This window comes from Cololabis saira, chromosome 11, assembly GCF_033807715.1.
Source record: "Cololabis saira isolate AMF1-May2022 chromosome 11, fColSai1.1, whole genome shotgun sequence".
NCBI classification, from domain to species: domain Eukaryota; kingdom Metazoa; phylum Chordata; class Actinopteri; order Beloniformes; family Belonidae; genus Cololabis; species Cololabis saira.
Window position 1 is genome coordinate 4,031,058 of NC_084597.1, and position 19,198 is coordinate 4,050,255.

The window sequence follows — 19,198 nt, forward strand, 5'->3', positions numbered from 1 at the left end:
TCTGCGTCACACCAACGCAGAGCCTACGCCGTAGGGTCTGCGTTGGTGACGCGGAACCATAAATCAGCCTAGAGCAGCTCTGAGGGGAGAGGGGAGGGAGGAGGGGGAGCGGGTCCCGTCCCGTCTTTGCATCGAGTCTCTTACCGTTAGTTTTTAAACTGTAAAAAGTGGGGGGGACAAAAAAGACAAAGTGGGGGGGACTCGCTTTATTTTATCCACTATTTATATACTTTTTCTACTTTTACTGTGACCACCAGATAATGTCGTTTTACTGTCCTCCAGCTCATCCTCAACATTCAATCTCAGATCTCAGTGAAATTTAGTGGCACGGTGGCTCGACACGTTCATTCATCCTGAAGCCAAACAGGCTGCAGAAGCCGCTGCGCATGCTCAGTAGGCTCATCCATATGCAAAAACATACAATTTTTGGTATGAAGTGGGCGTGTAGAAGGCGGGATATGAGGCGGATTCAGTTGCGCAGCCTTCCAGCTGGACTGTGATTTATAAAGCGAACATTGCGTGCAAGTGTGCGTGTACGCGGTTTTATAGATCCAGATTTTTTTTTGCGCCCGGCATTTTTGGCTTTTGGGTTTACGTGCACTTTTAGTATGAATCCTACGCACTCCATTTTAAATGAGGCCCCAGAACAGTTACAAAATGTGTTCAGATTGGAGGATGAGGACAACAGACTTAAACTTCATTTCAAACATACTTTTGCAAGGCTAAACATAAAACAGGTGTAAAATTATGACATGGACAAAGCAAGGAACTGAAAAGTTGCACAAATTTGTATCAGCTTAAGAAAATGTTTAAAAAAGAAAAGATAAGTGCCTACAAAAAAGAAGGAGAAAGAGAAAAAAATAGATAGAAGAGTGGTATTTTTGTTTGTTTTCTTGTTATAAATATGTGTGTAGATAGATTGGTGTTCAGTAAGTCAACGTAACTGTATTAACAGAGAGGGGCAGGTATCATAAGTTTTCTTCTTCCTGCTCCTTTTCTTTCATGGTGATAATGTGTACTTCATGGAATTTTGTACAACATTATTAAGATTATATACCATGAATGGAATAAATGAAATGAAATGAAATCCTGTCAACTGGGATACTTAAACAAGGCAAAACAGGGCAATAACACTCTTAAAAGTGGTGTAAAACTCCCCCGCAGAAGATGAAATGATCTTTATTAGCTTATCATTTAAATAAGGAAAGACAGCCAAGAGAAAAGTGGAGGTCATGACTGAATAACAAGTTTTGCATGAGTTAAGCATTTTTTTTTTTTTTTTTTTTTTGTAATTCCAGGTATGCGGGTCTACAAAAACTAGGTGAATATATGCGGAGAGGGAATTTTCCAAAAAAGCTGATTTTCAAAAATCAGGTATAGAGACACTTTAAGAAGAGAATATGAACAGACAAAACTGCTGCAGGCGACTAGATATTCTCTTAATACTCTGCCTCCCAGCTTAACTACTAACTCGGTTGATGCTATTAATTTTTACCAGACAACTGGGCACTTGTATGACATGTTATTTCTTTCTGTTCTACACCTCTAAAAAGATCAAGGTGAAATCCGCAAACAAGTCATTGGTTGGTAACGGAGCATTTCCTGCCGTCTCACAAGCGTTTTGTGAAAATGGTGTGTGATGTTGGATGTTGATGCCCCACGCGTCGTCTTTTTACAGTAACCTCCTATTTTTACCTCCTACACACACATGACAATAGCTTTTCTTTGTACAGAAAGCTAGCTGCCACGGTTGCCAATATGGTGCAAAAATAAGTGTTTTTGTTTTTTCCTTCTTCTTCTCTCTTCTGATTTACAGGTCCAATTTAAAAAGTGTGTTTTCTAAGAAATGAATAGAAACTGGAGGATGTCATGTACTGTACATGGAGTCCTGTATAACAAAGCTGCACACCTGCATACTTTACATTGTCAAAGTTACTTCTTGGTCACGATAAAGAGGGAAATCAAGTTCAATCTGCTTACTTGCCTGCCAATATGACAGTATACAAATATAAACAGGACATAAGGGACAATGCAGGACAATTGTAGCTACTGGACAAATAAAAGGTTCAACCAAGACGTTTTTAACATCTGCCAGACCACAATCCAGTTCTTCTTGGCCTCAGTGTGCACTCTTTGAGGGATTTGCGAGGCTTGAATTCCCCTCATGCAGCCGTGACCTCAAGGGGCCGACCAATTAACTTTCTCCTTTAACTTCAATCCAACTAGGACATGTTCTCCTCGTGGTAAGAGCTGCTCCCATTATCATTCTGGTCGGGGCTGGTCGACACTAAGGACTCCTCCTCACCTTTGTCACCTGTTCTTTGCACGTTTTGACCGTATAGAAACATAATTCTCGTCAGTTGTGTGAAATAAGACCTGGAAACAGGCATTGTGGCATAGAATGGTCAAATTGGTTTATTCACTGTAGGAATTGTTACAGATTAGTTTTGTAATACTGTATTTGACCTGGTCTTTGTACGTTTTAACCGCATAGAAATGGCATTGTGAGAATGAGATGAACCTGCTGGATCTACTGCCCTAACTTTTTAACAACTATTATTAGGGCCCGAGCACCTTCAGTGCGAAGGCCCTATTGTATCTGTAGGAATTTTTTTTCTTTTTTCTTCTGACGAAAGGAGGGCCTTTTTGCCCCCCTAAACGTGCCCAAAAAGTCACCAAATTTTGCATGCAAGTCAGGCCTGGCGAAAAATTTGATATTTAATGGTTTACATTAATGGGCGTGGCAAAATGGCTCAACAGCGCCCCCTGGAAAACTTTGTGCCTCAAGCCCCACAATACGGTTTGACGTACATGCACAAAAATCGCTACACACCTGTATCAGTACACAACTTAAAGAAAAGTCTCTTGGCGACATGGCCGAAACCGAATAGGAAGTCAGCCATTTTGAATTAATCGTGTCACTTTGGCGCAATTTATGCCATTCCTTCGGCAGTTAATACGGCCCGAACCGTAACGTGCACCCAGGTGTGTTATACATCAAAACGTGCGTCTCCATCCTGCGACTATGCGCATTACTTTTCTCTTTCAAAAGCGTTACCCTGGCGACGCTAGACGCCAAAAAGCGCGCCCACCCGTCAACTGGTTGGTTCAGACAGAAAAAACTTTGCGCCTCAAGCCCCATAATACGGTTTGACGTACATGAACGAAAATCGGTACACACCTGTATCATGTCTTTACTTAAAGAAAAGTCTCTTGGCGCCATGGCCGAAACCGAACAGGAAGTCGGCCATTTTGAACATTCTGAATTAATCGCGTAATTTTGGAGCAATATGAGCCATTCCTTCGAGAATTAATACGGCCCGAACCGTAACGTGCACCCAGGTGTGTTATACATCAAAATGTGCGTCTCCATCCTGCGACTACGCGCATTACTTTTCTCTTTCAAAAGTGTTACCGTGGAGACGCTAGACGCCAACAAGCGCACCCCCCCTTCATCTGATTGGTCCATATTTGATAGTTCCCCAAAAGTCACCAAATTTTGCATGCAAGGCAGGCCTGGCGATGAATTTGATATTTCATGGTTTGTATTAATGGGCGTGGAAAAATGGCTCAACAGCGCCCCCCGGAAAACTTTGTGCCCCAAGCCCCACAATACGGTTTGACGTACATGCACGAATATCGGTACACACCTGTATCATGTCGCAACTTAAGGAAAAGTCTCTTGGCGCCATGGCCAAAACCGAACAGGAAGTCGGCCATTTTGAATTAATTGTGTAATTTTGGTGCAATTTATGCCATTCTTTCGGCAATTAATACGGCCCGAACCGTAACGTGCACCCAGGTGTGTTATACATCAAAATGTGCGTCTTCATCTTGCGACTACGCGCATTACTTTTCTCTTTCAAAAGTGTTACCGTGGCGACGCTAGACGCCAAAAAGCGTGCCCCCCTTCATCTGATTGGTCCATATTTGATAGTTCTCCAAAAGTCACCAAATGTTGCACGCAAGCCAGGCCTGGCGATAAATTTGATATTTCATGGTTTGCATTAATGGGCGTGGCCTAACGGCTCAACAGCGCCCCCTAGAATAATTTTCTCTGCCATAACTTTTGAAAGGTTTGACATAAAGAGTCGTGGGTGGTGTCATGGGACTCGGTATTGAGTCCTTGACCATAATTGGTGAAAATTAGCCCCGCCCCTTCTTCGGATTGGTTGTCCCGATTTTCTGCTATAACTTTTGAATGGTTTGACATAGAGAGTCGTGGGTGGTGTCATCAGATTCTGTATGGAGTCCTTGACCTTCATTGGCCTGAATTAGCCCCGCCCCTTCTTCTGATTGGTTGTCCCTTTTTTCTGCTATATCTTTTGAATGGTTTGACATAGGAAGTCGTGGGTGGTGTCATTTCTGATATGCTTATGGGGGTGGTGGCCGTGAGTGTGAGGGCCCGCTCATCGCTGCTTGCAGCTTTAATTATTATTTGACCTCTTTTCTTATCATTTTATTTAATTTTATTTGTTATTTAATGTTTAATTGTGTCTTGTTGCTTTTAATGTTGATTTAAAGCACTTTGAATTACCTTGTGTTGAATTGTGCTGTACCAGGGGTCGGCAACCAGAAATGTTTTAGATCCATATTGGACCAAAAACACAAAAAACAAATATGTCTGGAGCCGCAAAAAATTAAAAGTCTTGTATAAGCCTTAGAATGAAGGCAAATGGCGAAAGTTGAAATGTTGAGAAAAAAGTCGAAATGTCGAGAAAAAAATCTAAATTTCGAGAAAAAAGTCGAAATGTTGCGAAAAAGTCGAAATGTCGAGATTAATGTTGAAGTACAATCTCAAGAAAAAAGTCGAAATGTTGAGAAAAAAGTCGAAATGTCGGGAAAAAAGTCGAAATGTTGAGAAAAAAGTCAAAACGTCGAGATTAAAAAAGGAAAAAGGAAGAAAAAAAGAAAAAAGAGAAAAAAAGAATAAAGAAGAAAAAAAAAGGAAAAAAATAAGAAAAAAAGGAAGAAAAAAAAAAAAAGGTACAATTGTTGGCTCCTCTACCCAGCTCTGCTAGTCACACGGGTTAAGCAGCAAACACTTTTTATTAGGGACCCCAGTCTCACCATATTTAGGACGTGGGGATTAAATAACAACAGTTTGCAGGAAGGATTTGGAGCACTAGTTTATTATTTAAATGTGTTGATTCCCCCGAAAAGGCAAACAACAAATAAGATAAGCACATGCTGACGTGTCCACAATAAAGTCTGAACATTCTCTCTCGCCACAGGTGAATCTAGAAAACTCACATGACTTACATTATCTGAAATGTCTTTCTTTTTGTTTTGCATCACACAAAAACACAAATTGGTGAATAAACAAATAAAACAGTGGGCTATTTGGTCAGGGTGGGTAGACTCATCATGGTTAATTTACCATTTTAATATAAATGTCTTACTTATCTAGCATGACCAATGCCATGAATTGCCATGAACAACACATGCTGCATGTATCTATATTAGTTATAACTGGGGGAAGATGAATTTTTTCATGATTGCACTTCGAGAAAAAAGTCGAAATGTCGAAAAAAAAGTTGAAATGTCGAGAAAAAAAGTCAAAATTTCGAGAAAAAAGTCAAAATGTTGAGAAAAAAGTCGAAATGTCGAGAAAGAAAGTCAAAATTTTGAGAAAAAAAATCAAATGTAGAGAAAAAAAGTCAAAATTTTGAGAAAAAAAGTCAAAATTTTGAGAAAAAGTCAAAATTTTGAGAAAAAAGCCGACATGTCGAGAAAGAAAGTCGAAATATCGAGAAAGAAAGTCGAAATGTCGAGAAAAAAAAGTCAGAATTTCGAGATTAAAAAAGGAAAAAGGAAGGAAAAAAGAGAAAAAAATGAAAAAAAAGAAGAAAAAATAAAAAAGAAGGAAAAAAAAGGAAGTTTATTATTTAAATATGTTGATTCCCCCGAAAAGGCAAACAACAAATAAGATAAGCACAAGCTGACGTGTCCACAATAAAGTCTGAAAATCTCTCCCTCGCCACAGGTGAATTTAGAAAACTCACACGACTAACATTATCTGAAATGTCTTTCTTTTTGTTTTGCATGACACAAAAACACAAATTGTTGAACAAACAAATAAAACAGTGGGCTATTTGGTCAGGGTGGGTAGACTCATCGTGGTTAATTTACCATTTTAATATAAATGTCTCACTTATCTAGCATGACCAATGCCATGGATTGCATTTTTACTACCGGTCTGATTTGAATTATTGAGCCGGGCAATGAGCTGTAATCATTGTTCATGTCACCAGAGTCACTTTTTAAAATTGCACTGAGCACGGTGGTGGCACTGCGCTCTCAACAGATATTTAATGAAAAGGAGAGACAAAAACACCAGCGTACAGTGTTTACTGTAAATGGAAAAGATTATCGTTATATAAGTCCTCCTTTTTTAAAACAACATAAAGCAATCTTTGTATTCTCTAATTTAATTTTACAATCATTTGAATTTGATGAGTAAATTGTGTGTAAATGCCAAGACTAATTACATGGATATGAATCTGTGAAAGTGAGATGGAAGCGTTCATTGTTCATTGTCCAGATGGATGAATATGAAAATGCCACATGGTCATTCACAAATCATCCTGTCTGAAGTTTCACATCTGTTTCTAAACAACAGTTTCATAATGCAAATGTAAAATCAAGAGGGAAATGATGGAAAATAAATGGGAAATTAATTATCAAGAAAATGGAAACTCAATTTGAATTAAAGCTGCAAGCAGCGATGAACGGGCCCTCGCACTCACGGCCACCGCCCCCCATAAGCATATCAGAAATGACACCACCCACGACTTCCTATATCAAACCATTCAAAAGTTATAGCAGAAAATCGGGACAACCAATCCGAAGAAGGGGCGGGGCTAATTTTCACCAATTATGGTCAAGGACTCAATACCGAGTCCCATGACACCACCCACGACTCTTTATGTCAAACCATTCAAAAGTTATGGCAGAGAAAATTATTCTAGGGGGCGCTGTTGAGCCGTTAGGCCACGCCCATTAATGCAAACCATGAAATATCAAATTTATCGCCAGGTCTGGCTTGCATGCAAATTTTGTGACTTTTGGAGAACTATCAAATATGGACCAATCAGATGAAGGGGGGCGCGCCTTTTGGCGTCTAGCGTCGCCACGGTAACACTTTTGAAAGAGAAAAGTAATGCGCGTAGTCGCAAGATGAACATTTTGATGTATAACACACCTGGGTGCACGTTACGGTTCGGGCCGTATTAACTGCCGAAGGAATGGCATAAATTGCACCAAAATTACACAATTAATTCAAAATGGCCGACTTCCTGTTGGGTTTCGGCCATGGCGCCAAGAGACTTTTCTTTAAGTTGCGACATGATACAGGTGTGTAGCGATTTTCGTGCATGTACGTCAAACCGTATTGTGGGGCTTGAGGCACAAAGTTTTCTAGGGGGCGCTGTTGAGCCATTTTGCCACGCCCATTAATGCAAACTATTAAATATAAAATTTTTCGCCAGGCCTGACTTGGTGCAAAATTTGGTGACTTTTTGGGCACGTTTAGGGGGGCAAAAAGGCCCTCCTTTCGTCAGAAGAAAAAAGAAAGAAAAATTCCTACAGATACAATAGGGCCTTCGCACTGAAGGTGCTCGGGCCCTAATTAAAGCTGCAAGCAGCGATGAACGGGCCCTCGCACCCTTGTGCACGTTCAGGCTGCAGTGGAAGCTTGTATGACTTGATGTAGATTCTTCAGAACTGGACATTTAGCGGATGAAACCACCCATGACTCTCTATATCAAACCATTTAAATGTTATGGCAGAAAGTAGGAACTATTAGATATCGACCAATCAGAAAAAAGGGGCGGGGCTAATTCAGGCCAATGAAGGTCAAGGACTCAAAACCGAGTCAGATGACTCCACCCACGACTCTCTATGTCAAACCATTCAAAAGTTATGGCAGAAAGTAGGAACTATCAAATATGGACCAATCAGATGAAGGGGGGGTGTACTTTTTGGGATCTATCGTCGCCACGGTAACGCTTTTGATTGAAAAAAGTAATGCGCATCGTCACAGGATCAAGACGCACAGTTTGATGTATAACACACCTGGAGGCACGTTACGGTTCAGGCGAAGAAACAGCCGAAGAAATTGCAGTGTTTTTTTTGAATGCATTACAAATGTAATGAGGAAATACATCAAATATGGATCATCTGGGAGCATTAAAGTTGCCAGATGCTGCAGAATCTCAGTCCGTCCCCGACAAAGATCGGGAAAAAAAATCGTGGCAATATCATTGGTACCGATTTTCGTGCATGTACGTCTAACCGTATTGTGGGGCTTGAGGCACAAAGTTTTCTAGGGGGCGCTGTTGAGACATTGGGCCACGCCCATTAATGCAAACCATTAAATATCAAATTTTTCGCCAGGCCTGGCTTGCGTGCAAAATTTGGTGACTTTTGGGACATGTTTAGGGGGAAAAAAGGCCCTCATTTCGTCAGGAAAATAAAAACGAGGAAAAAAAATAATAATTCCTACAGATACAATAGGGCCTTTGCACAATGAGGTTTACTTTCCTGTCCAGAAAACATTAGCACGTGACATGGCTGGGGATCGAACGCAACTTTCCAACTTACTCTAATATATACACGTCTCCTATTTAAAATTATTTACATAGTTTTTTAAATTATTTATTTGTTTACAACGGAACCTAAATCAGTCTCCATCCTGAAACTACGATACGGGCAGTTCAGTCATAATGAATAACTTAAAAGCAGCCGGTAAGTCGACAAGTGATGACTGACCTTTGACGGATGTGTTTTCCTGTTGAAAATGTTATTGTGAGAGGTTTTGAAGAGGCAGCTGCTCTCTTTTCTGTCTAAAAATCTTTTACTAGTATGTAATTCCAGGTTGTTCCAACCCACTTGCACCCCGAGATGAGGCCGAACGAAAATGTCAGCCATCACATTTCTGAAAGTGGAAGCCGACTTGAATGAAAACATTTGACATACCGCCTAGTATGTGTTGCAGATGAAAAAAGAACATACAAAAGTAACATCAGTCTTTTTTCTATAACCTTGTGCCAAGCAGACTATTAACTGTGGAATTACTTTTTCCTACCTTTGTTGTGGCTGGGGAACCTCCGCCGGCCGGTTGATGAGCTGTGCAAGGCGTGCTGGTACTGAGTTATGTCTGTGGGCGTGTTGGGGACACGGAAGCTGTCCTGGAACCTCTGGATCAAATCTTCCACCGACTCTGTGTTCGGGTCAATGGCTGCAACAAAGAAATGCAAGCGTGTCAAAAGGCTTCAAAGTGAAAACTCCCTTCGAAAGAAGTGACGCTTTTCACTCAAAATACTGTAAAAATACATTTAAAGACACAAACATGTAGACCAGGGGTGTCATGCGGCCCGAGAGAAGTTTCCAACGCAAAAAACTAAATGTTAATTTACTAAAAAGGAAGGCATAAATAATTGCCATGAATCGCAGCATATCCAATAATATATTTCTTCTACAAATCCATCGTTATTCCACAAAGAGCAGTTTGACATTTTTTTAGTTTTCTAGAATGCATTTGCCGATTTTATTTCTTTGTAGACAGTCGTTTATTTTTATTAACCGACTATTATTATATATTTTCGCAGGAAAAATATCACTGCTAAAAAAGGTGATAAAAGATATTTATTCGGAGAATTTCAGTTTTGAATACGAGGATAGTGACAAAGTAAAACAGTTAAAAAAGAAGTGCTGACTTTTTCGGCACACTGGCGTAAATATCCGCGCCAATTTTTTAAAATAAATACACTTAATTGTACTGGAAAAATCTCTAAATCACAAAGAAACACTCTCGGATGAAATAAGAAAGATTTTGCTTTTAATTAAATTTCCTATAAAAAAGCGAAATATAAAAAAAACATACTTGTTTCTGTTTATCTTTGTAAAATGATATTAAAAGTATCTTACATAATTTGAAAAAAAATGAGAAATTTCAAGAAAAGATGCTGAAGAAATATATTTTACATAATTAGAGTGTAAACAAAGTGCATATTTCCTTTAAAATTAACTAAACCGATATTTATATTGGATTAGATAACAATAGTAAAAAAAAAGAATTAGAAAAAAAAATGTTTGCACCGTTTTTGTTATTTTGAGCATGCAAGAAAAAAATTGGTCAAATCCGGCCCCGCCAAGAAAAATGAGTTTGACACCCCTGGTGTAAACAGAACAGTTTATGGAGGTATAACAGATTAGAGCATGAAATGCATTATTAACCGCCACGGTGTCCCACTTTTTGACACTGGTTAAAACAGCACTGTCTTCTTTCTTCTGTTCTGTTTTTTTCTGCCCCTTGAATGATACCATCAATTCAATATTGCCTCATCTCTACAGGGATCCTGCCGACGCTTCGCCTGATTGTTCACTCTCACTCTTCCTGATGAATGACTCCAAAACAACTGGCTGCTGGCGAGGAAGAGGAGCAGAGACGGGGGTTGCTTAGCAGGAAATTACAAGATATTACAAGAGGAAGGATTCAATATTTCTTCAAGCATAGGTTCTGGGTCATTTATGCTGGAAAAACATTAATTGTAATACTTTTGTAATACTGTCTTTGTACGTTTTGACCCTATAGAAACGTAATTCTCATCAGTTGTGTGAAATAAGACATGGAAACAGGCATTGTGGCATAGAATTGTCAAATTGGTTTAATTCACTGTACGAATTGTTACAGATTACTTTTGTAATACTGTATTTGACCCGGTTTTTGTACGTTTTGAACGTATACACTGCAAAAACTCAAAATCTTAACAAGAATATTTGTCTTATTTCTAGTTAAAATTTCAAATTTTTAGTCAAAAAATCTCAATACACTTAAAACAAGACTCATCACTGGAAAAAAACAACAATTTTCACCTGTTTCAAGTAAATTTTAACTTGAAATAAGTAGAAAAATCTGCGAATGGAAAAAGATTTATCTTCTCATTACAAGCAAAAAAATCTTGTTCCACTGGCAGATTTTTCTACTTATTTCAAGTGAAAATTTACTTGAAACAGGTGAAAATTGTCAAATAACTGGTAATGATTAATTTTTTGACTAGAAATGAGACATTTTAACTAGAAATAAGACAAATATTCCTGGTAAGATTTTGAGTTTTAACTGTATAGAAACATAATTCTCGTCAGTTGTGTGAAATAAGAACTGGAAACAGGTATTGTGGCATAGAATTGTCAAATTGGTTTAATTCACCGTACAAATTGTTACAGATTACTTTTGTAATACTTTATTTGACCCGGTCTTTGCACGTTTTGACCGTATAGTAACGTAATTCTTGCCATTGTAAGAATGAGATGAACCTGCTGGATCTACTGCCCTTACTTTTTAACAACTGGTGCTTTTTATTATTTTACCTCTTTTCCTATAATTTTATTTTATTTTAGTCTAGTCAAAATTGACTGATAAATATCTTTGTCATTGGGGTAAGAACATTTTTCTTGACTAGAATTCTTAAAACCAGCAAACTAGACAAAATAGTCTTCTAATTTTTTTTAAACAAATTTTTCTTTCTTACTTAGAAATACATTTTGGCGCCTTGACCTTTATTTCACGGTAAATATTTGAGTTACTTCAACCTAAATGGAATATTTTTTTCACTTGAATGTATTTATTTATTTATTTCACTTGAATTGTTTGAGTTATTAAACTTAAATGGTTTTATGCAATCGGTTTCCTCAAACAGTTTGAGTTCAATCATTGTATTTGTTATTTACTGTTCAATTGTGTCTTGCCGCTTTTAATGTTGATGTAAAGCACTTTGAATTACCTTGTGTTGAATTGTGCTGTACAAATAAACTTGCCTTATTATTATTAAGAATATCCTCCTACAATGACCTGACCCACAAAAACAAATCAAAAAAAGAGGGGGGCTGTAATGGATATAATTCCCATTTAGTATTCGTCATTGCTTACTTTTTCTTGGATTCGACCTTTAATCTGTGCGAGGGTTTGCCCGTGCACACACTGTACACTTAAAGTACACGTCTGGACAAAAATAACGTTGAAAAACGGCTCTGAGCCCCCAAACTTCCAGCGGTGTTGCCGTCTCCTCACGACGGGGTTATTCATCACTGCAGCCGGGACCCCCAACCTATCGGCATCATCTTTTGATCTGTCAGTCTGGCTCCGAGGTGTACTCTGGCCATGAATAATGGTGATGTTTTGCTCCCAGTGGTTGCTCATCATGCATGCTGATGAGCATGCATGAGCAGAGGAACCGGGAGACGAGGAAGACGTGGGTGGAAGAGGCTCAAGTACCCCCATTGATCCTGATAATAGAAATGAAAACAATAACCAAGACACTACAGTTTGCTGCACTTCCTATATTAAGAGTGAGAGGATGTAGCTTTGTTTGAATTAATTGTGGTTGTGGTTCGTTCTAGCTAGGGGGGGGGTAATGCTCTGTCGTGGTGCAATAACGGATGATGCAAAGTGGCCCATACACTTATTTAGTGATCATATGTTTCTCTTCAATCGCTCAGTCAAGCTCAACTGGAGCTCAGCTGTTTTTAATTATCAAGTAATAAGGGTTGGTTTTGTCGCGACTGGATTATTGTTTTGTAGTTTGGTCAAATACTTCAGTTAAGAATGTGAAGAAATTACAAGTGGCACAAAATAAAGCTGCACGTTGTGCTCTATTGTCTATTGTTTCCTTCTAGACCAGACCAACCCGCGGCTCCAGAGGCTCTTTAGCGCCGCCCTAGTGGCTCCTGGAGCTTTTAAAAAAATGTTTGACCTTTTTTTTCTTTTTTTTCTTCTTTTTTTCTTCTTTTTTTTCTCTTTTTTTCTCTTTTCTCCTTTCCTTTTTAATGTCGATATTTCGACTTTTTTCTCGAGATTTCGACTTTTTTTTTTCAAAATTTTTAATTTTTTTCTCAACATTTCGACTTTTTTCTCGACATTTTGACTTTTTTCTCGACATTTCGACTTTTTTTCCGACATTTCGACTTTTTTCTCGAAGTGCATATTAAAAAAATATCTTCCTCCTTTAAAATATTATTTTTATTTTTCTCCTGTCTGGCTCTAATACTCTTCCGTAGATTCGCGTAACAAAAAGAGTCATATGGAAAGACATTATCATGCTACATTTGCAGCCGAGTACCCAGATATAACTACTATAGAAACATGCAGCATGTGTTGTGTAAGGCTGATACAAGACTTTTCATTTTTTGCGGCTCCAGACATATTTTTTTTGTGTTTTTGGTCCAATATAGCTAATAGGGGGGGGGGGGGACAATGCCCCCCAAGACCCGGACCCCCCGCCCCTTCCCCTATGTGCGTATGCATCGTGTAAGGGGGGGAAGGTGGGGGAGCAGAGGCTGAAGCCAGGAGGCAGGAACAGCAGAGCCGGCCCTGAAAAGACGCCCCCGCTCCCCCACCGGCCATCCAAGTTGACGGTGGCCGGCCCTCCGAGCCGGGCCAGGGCCCCACCGTGCCGCCGGAGCCCCCAGACGGAGGGGGAACCGGTCCAACATCCCCCCATTCATACTGACAACATAAGATATAGACAACTGGGGGTGTCCGCCACCCCGGCGGACACCCCAAGGGTCACGGAGTCCCCACATCCGCAGGGGCACGCGGCCCCCGCCCAGCGACGGAGCACCAAGGCAGCAATGCCCCCCCAGCGCAGACAGCCGCCCCCCACCCAGGCAGAGCCGGGCCCTCCGAGCGGGACCCCCACGCCCACGGCCCTGCCCCCCGGGAGACCCGGAGACGCCCTAGCCCTAGTGTCCTTACAAACACCAGGAAACTGGACCACATTACACCAGGAAACTGGACCACATTACACCAGGAAACTGGACCATATTACACCAGGAAACTGGACCATGTTACACCAGGAAACTGGACCATGTTACACCAGGAAACTGGACCATATTACACCAGGAAACTGGACCATATTACACCAGGAAACTGGACCATGTTACACCAGGAAACTGGACCATGTTACACCAGGAAACTGGACCATATTACACCAGGAAACTGGACCATATTACACCAGGAAACTGGACCATGTTACACCAGGAAACTGGACCATGTTACACCAGGAAACTGGACCATATTACACCAGGAAACTGGACCACATTACACCAGGAAACTGGACCATATTACACCAGGAAACTGGACCACATTACACCAGGAAACTGGACCATATTACACCAGGAAACTGGACCACATTACACCAGGAAACTGGACCATATTACACCAGGAAACTGGACCATATTACACCAGGAAACTGGACCATATTACACCAGGAAACTGGACCATATTACACCAGGAAACTGGACCACATTACACTAGGAAACTGGACCATATTACACCAGGAAACTGGACCATATTACACCAGGAAGCTGGACCACATTACACCAGTCATGAAATCACTACACTGGCTTCCAGAGTTTAAAATCTTACTGCTGGTCTACAAAGACCTGAATGGTCTTGGACCAAAATCCATGCTGGATCTGTTAGTTCCTATGAAGCTCCCAGACCCGGTTTTGTGTTTCGTTTGTGGTTTTTGTTGCAGATTTCCAGTGCTCAACGTGTGTCTCCATGTGTTCTTGATTCCTGGTTTAGCAGCGGATTTCACCAGTTTTTACCAGCATGGTATTAACCATTAATATGTGTGCAGACAAGGTAAATAAAAAAAAAAAAAACAGGAAACACCGTGACTTCAATCTGAGCCTTGTGTATGTTGTGGCTTCTAGCCATCTGCTGACGGCAGGCCATCATCTTTACATCTCTTGATACACATAACAGTAATACTGTCATACTATACAACTTATATTGAGAAATATGACTTTGGGCGATGTGACATATGGAAGCAAAACAATTTAGCTTCCCCCGTGTGGTCTTTACAGCTGACTCTGTAACTTTCCCATGTCTCCTGACACTATAAGATGCAATCATAGATGACATTTTCAAAGTGCAAAGGGTCTAATATGCTTTCTCCTCTGTTTTTGTGTGGGTTGCAGGAGTCATCCACTTATCCTTCAATGTAAGTAAGACAAAACTAAAACATAAATGGCAGCAATGTAAGGCAACCACTTTTTACCCACCTATTAGCACTAATGCAAACATTATAAAGAAAGTTCTTTCTATTTTTTCAACAATATAAGCTTTCCATTAACGTATGCTAATGACCAGTCCAGCATGCACAGAGTATTTGACCCACATGATCCATCAACCAGTATCCACTCTATTGATTGCAATCCAGACTAAATGGATTTATGAAACAATATTGACCAACGAAGCTAAAGATGGTTTTCCAAGAACCTAGAGTAAATAATTGGAGCTTTACCGCAATGCATGTGTAACATGAGGGTGGTAATCAGACACTCTTCATGAGAGATGGGGGAGAGTGGGGCTGGGGCTGGCAGATCCGAGGCACCACTGAGGGGGCACGGCTGCAGCCAGGTACATTGTAGCTCTTTGGTGCTGCAGACCTTGAAAGTTTAAAGGGCAAAGCACCTGACAATGCAGTCAAGAAGGGGAGCAGAGCAGGATCAAAGGCTGAACAAAAACAGGAATCCAAAAAACCGTAGGAGACATGGAGGGAGCAAACAGTACGGACCGACAAGGAGCAAGGGCAAGACAAGACCAGATATACACAAGGGGGTAATGAGACACAGGTGCAGACAATCAGGGCAGATTGGAAACAGGAGGGACAGAACTGAAACTTAAAAACTGGGGGAAGTGTCAAACCCTGACACTAAATATAAATATATTTTATTGCTAAATTAACTTCACCTTTAAATTTACACATGTATTTGGCCAGATATACTTGTTCAATTCGCGAAAACTCATGTGAAAAGGGTGTGTTGGAACTGTTTACATTTATATTTGCAGTTTCATTTCTGAGCCTATAGAGGGCGCAGTACCCTAATTCATGTGTCTTTTGCATCTCTTAAGCCTGGTTTATGGTTCTGTGTTAAACCAACGCAGAGCCTACGCCGTAGCCTGACCTGCACCTCCCAAAAAATGTAACTACGCGTCAAGGCGATGCAGACCCAACGCAGACCGTGAGGGCTGTGATTGCTTTGCTTGGTAGCAATGCATTTCCGGTTCCAGTTCGTGAAGCAGTCGTGAACTTTCAGCGCTCTTTTCTTCATGTGTGTGAGATTTTTTTTTTGGGTTGTTTTGGTTTTTTGCACAATAGTTGTCCTTATCTCTTTGATTCACTATAACCGGAAAAACCGGAAGCTAAACACGGAGGAGCTACGTGGACCAAGTCCTGTTAGAGCAAATACCTTGTTGTTGCTGCAACTTTCACGCAAATGCAGCAACGTAACTGACGTTTGCAGAGACGTAACTGACGTTTGCAGAGACGTAACTGACGTTTGCAGAGACGTAACTGACGTTTGCAGAGACGTAACTGACGTTTGTAGAGACGTAACTGATGTTTGCAGAGACGTAACTGACGTTTGCAGAGACGTAACTGACGTTTGCAGAGACGTAACTGACGTTTGCAGAGACGTAACTGACGTTTGCAGAGACGTAACTGACGTTTGCAGAGACGTAACTGACGTTTGCAGAGACGTAACTGATGTTTGCAGAGACGTAACTGACATTTACAGTGATTTAATGACGTGGCTCCCCTTAGCACCCGAGCTGTGGAAAAACAAACCGGTACCAGTTGTGAACCAGAACCAGCACTGGTCCAGAACTAGCCTGGAACCAGTTTGGTGGAAAAGCGGTATCTGAGATTAACAGAGGTAATGTAGGCTTCCCGGATGTTGTAGTTTTTTACCTGCTCCGCACCGAGAGATGTTATCCTTCCTCACGTTTGTTTTATCCTTTTGTAGTGGCAATATAAATGAGTAAACATTATTTAACACTCATATGTTGCAAACTCTGCAAAGTCTTCCGTAGTAATGTGTTAATGAACCAGCGCAGACTTTGACCTAGATTTTTATGAGTTAGATCTGCTACCTCCGAAAGCAGGCTACATGTAAACTTGTATTATTTACCTTGTGGTAATTGATCTTTTTGTGTTTGTTTCAGTTTCACAACTTCTGGCAATAAAGTGATCCAGTTACAACTCCAGCATGTTCCTTGGATACATTGTCAGAAAAGAATCTCAGTCCAGGACACTAGTCAAGCTGGGTGAAACAGTACAATGGGTCTGTTACCCCTTGTAGACAGATGTGATTTAACTTTTGTTGACACTGCTCTGGTTGTCACTTTGCATAAGTCACAAGTAACTTAATTTCTGTGATTTGATGTATTTCTAAAAGCTGATTCTTCTGCAACCTTTGGCCCTACGTCCTTGAAATCGCAGTTGAATCCAGAAGAACCAGCCTAATTCCTTGTTTCTAATAAGAAAACAATCAGGATAGCAGGCTGGCTATGGAAAATTAAAGTTTACATAACCTCGTCTTTCCATCCCTTTATTTTACTGTGAGAGGCCAGAGGCAGTACAAGGATAAACCACCTCACCACTCGGATCCAGCCATCATACCTCATTTTTTTTTTTTTTTTTTTTTTTTAAGATTTTTTTGGGCTCTAGTGGCCCTTTATTGAAGATGCAGACTGGAAAGGGGTAGATAGAGAGAGAATGGGGATGACACGCAGCAAAGGTGCGCAGGCCGGGATTCGAACCTGCGACCGCTGCAGGAGGACGACTGTAGCCTCAGTATATGGGCTGCTGCTTAACCCACTGCGCCACCTAGCAGCCCATACCTCATTTTTTTTAAAGTTGGCGACACTATTCATCAGTACCTCAGATTAAATAAAAGCAGGGGCTTAACAATAACAATTGTTATTTTATTATGATTATTAGCATCGGGCAGCATCAAGCTCTGTAAACCGCTAAAGCAAATCTTTTGTATAGTTTGCCTAAAAAGTAGTTGTCATCTTACAAGGTTCTCTGCAGCTGCCATTCTCCCCAAGTCAGTGCAAGCATGAGCATTTAATGTGGTTTATTGAATATTAGCTCTGTCTAGTGTAAGTCTCTTCGATTACAAGATTTAATAGTTTTTTTTTACAATATTTATTTAAAGCTCTCTTACAGAAACCTGGCTACAGCAGGACCATTGTGTTTCCATCAATGAATCAACGCCTCCCAGCTTTTTTTCCCCCTTGTCTGCATATATATATATATATATATATATATATATATATATATATATATATATATATATCGTTAATGCAAGTCTGGTAAAACTTAAAGCATATATATGCATTTTAATCTTCAAAGGTTTTGTGTGTGTGTGTGTGTGTGTGTGTGTGTGTGTGTTAGTGTTTCCCTCACCAGCCCTCTTGGCTGTCTACTATATTTTATTGTTCCCTCGAGTAAAGGAGACAAGAGAAGGGGGAAAAAAAGGATAAAGAAATTCTGCCAAACAGGACTAAGATCACCGAACGTGAAAAAGTAGGAAAGAAAAGCGAGACAGTGATGGTTGCAGATTGGGGAGTGTTGTGTTGTAGTGTGTGTGAATAAATATATAATGTGTTAGAGAAGAGAAGGACATAGAAAAGAGAGGTATTTATAAATAGGATAGCACGTATATCAACACACACAAACATACACACACATACATATATAATAATAATAATAATAATGCATTTAACTTGTAACGCACTTTCCATTCATGAATCTCAAAGTGCTACACTTAGACCATTATTCATCCATCCACATCCTCTCTGGTGGTGGTAGCTACGTCTGTAGCCACAGCTGCCCTGCAGACTGACAGAAGCGTGGCTGCCATTCCGCGCCAAACGGCCCCTCCGACCACCACCAACATTCATACACATTCATACACATTCACACGGGGCAAGGTGGGTAAGGTGTCTTGCCCAAGGACACTACGACAGTAACTGGGACAGAGCGGGATTCGAACCGCCGACCTTTGGATCATTGAATGACCCGCTCTACCACCTGAGCTACTGCCGCCCCATCTATATATCTATATATATATACATACATACATGTACAAACGCAGCTCCACATAAAAAGTCTGGGCGCCGAATGTGTGTTGTCGGGGGCTCTCACTGCGGCGCTTTGAGAAACACCGTGTTCTTCACCGAGAGCCGGAAGAAGATTAATTGAACGATTAATTCAAAATGGCCGACTTCCTGTTGGGTTTCGGCCATGGCGCCAAGAGACTTTTCTTTAAGTTGCAACATGATACAGGTGTGTACCGATTTTCATTCATGTACGTCAAACCGTATTGTGGGGCTTGA

The 19,198-nt window shown here is 40.5% G+C and overlaps 2 protein-coding genes across 2 annotated transcripts in view; both read right to left on the minus strand.

Moving 5' to 3' along the window:
* The window catches only part of LOC133454848 (astrotactin-2), a 178,366-nt gene extending 166,083 nt beyond the window's left edge, over positions 1-12,283 (minus strand). The window contains exons 1-2 of the mRNA XM_061733571.1: positions 12,001-12,283; positions 9,089-9,241 (exon numbers count right to left, since the gene is read on the minus strand). Coding sequence (XP_061589555.1) covers positions 9,089-9,241; positions 12,001-12,283 — 436 coding nt within the window. The remainder of the gene's footprint in view (positions 1-9,088; positions 9,242-12,000) is intronic.
* Positions 12,284-15,355: 3,072 nt separating this feature from the next.
* Positions 15,356-19,198, minus strand: part of LOC133454849 (astrotactin-2-like) — a 108,020-nt gene continuing 104,177 nt past the window's right edge. The window contains exon 3 of the mRNA XM_061733572.1: positions 15,356-15,459. Within this exon, the coding sequence (XP_061589556.1) occupies positions 15,356-15,459 (104 nt within the window). The remainder of the gene's footprint in view (positions 15,460-19,198) is intronic.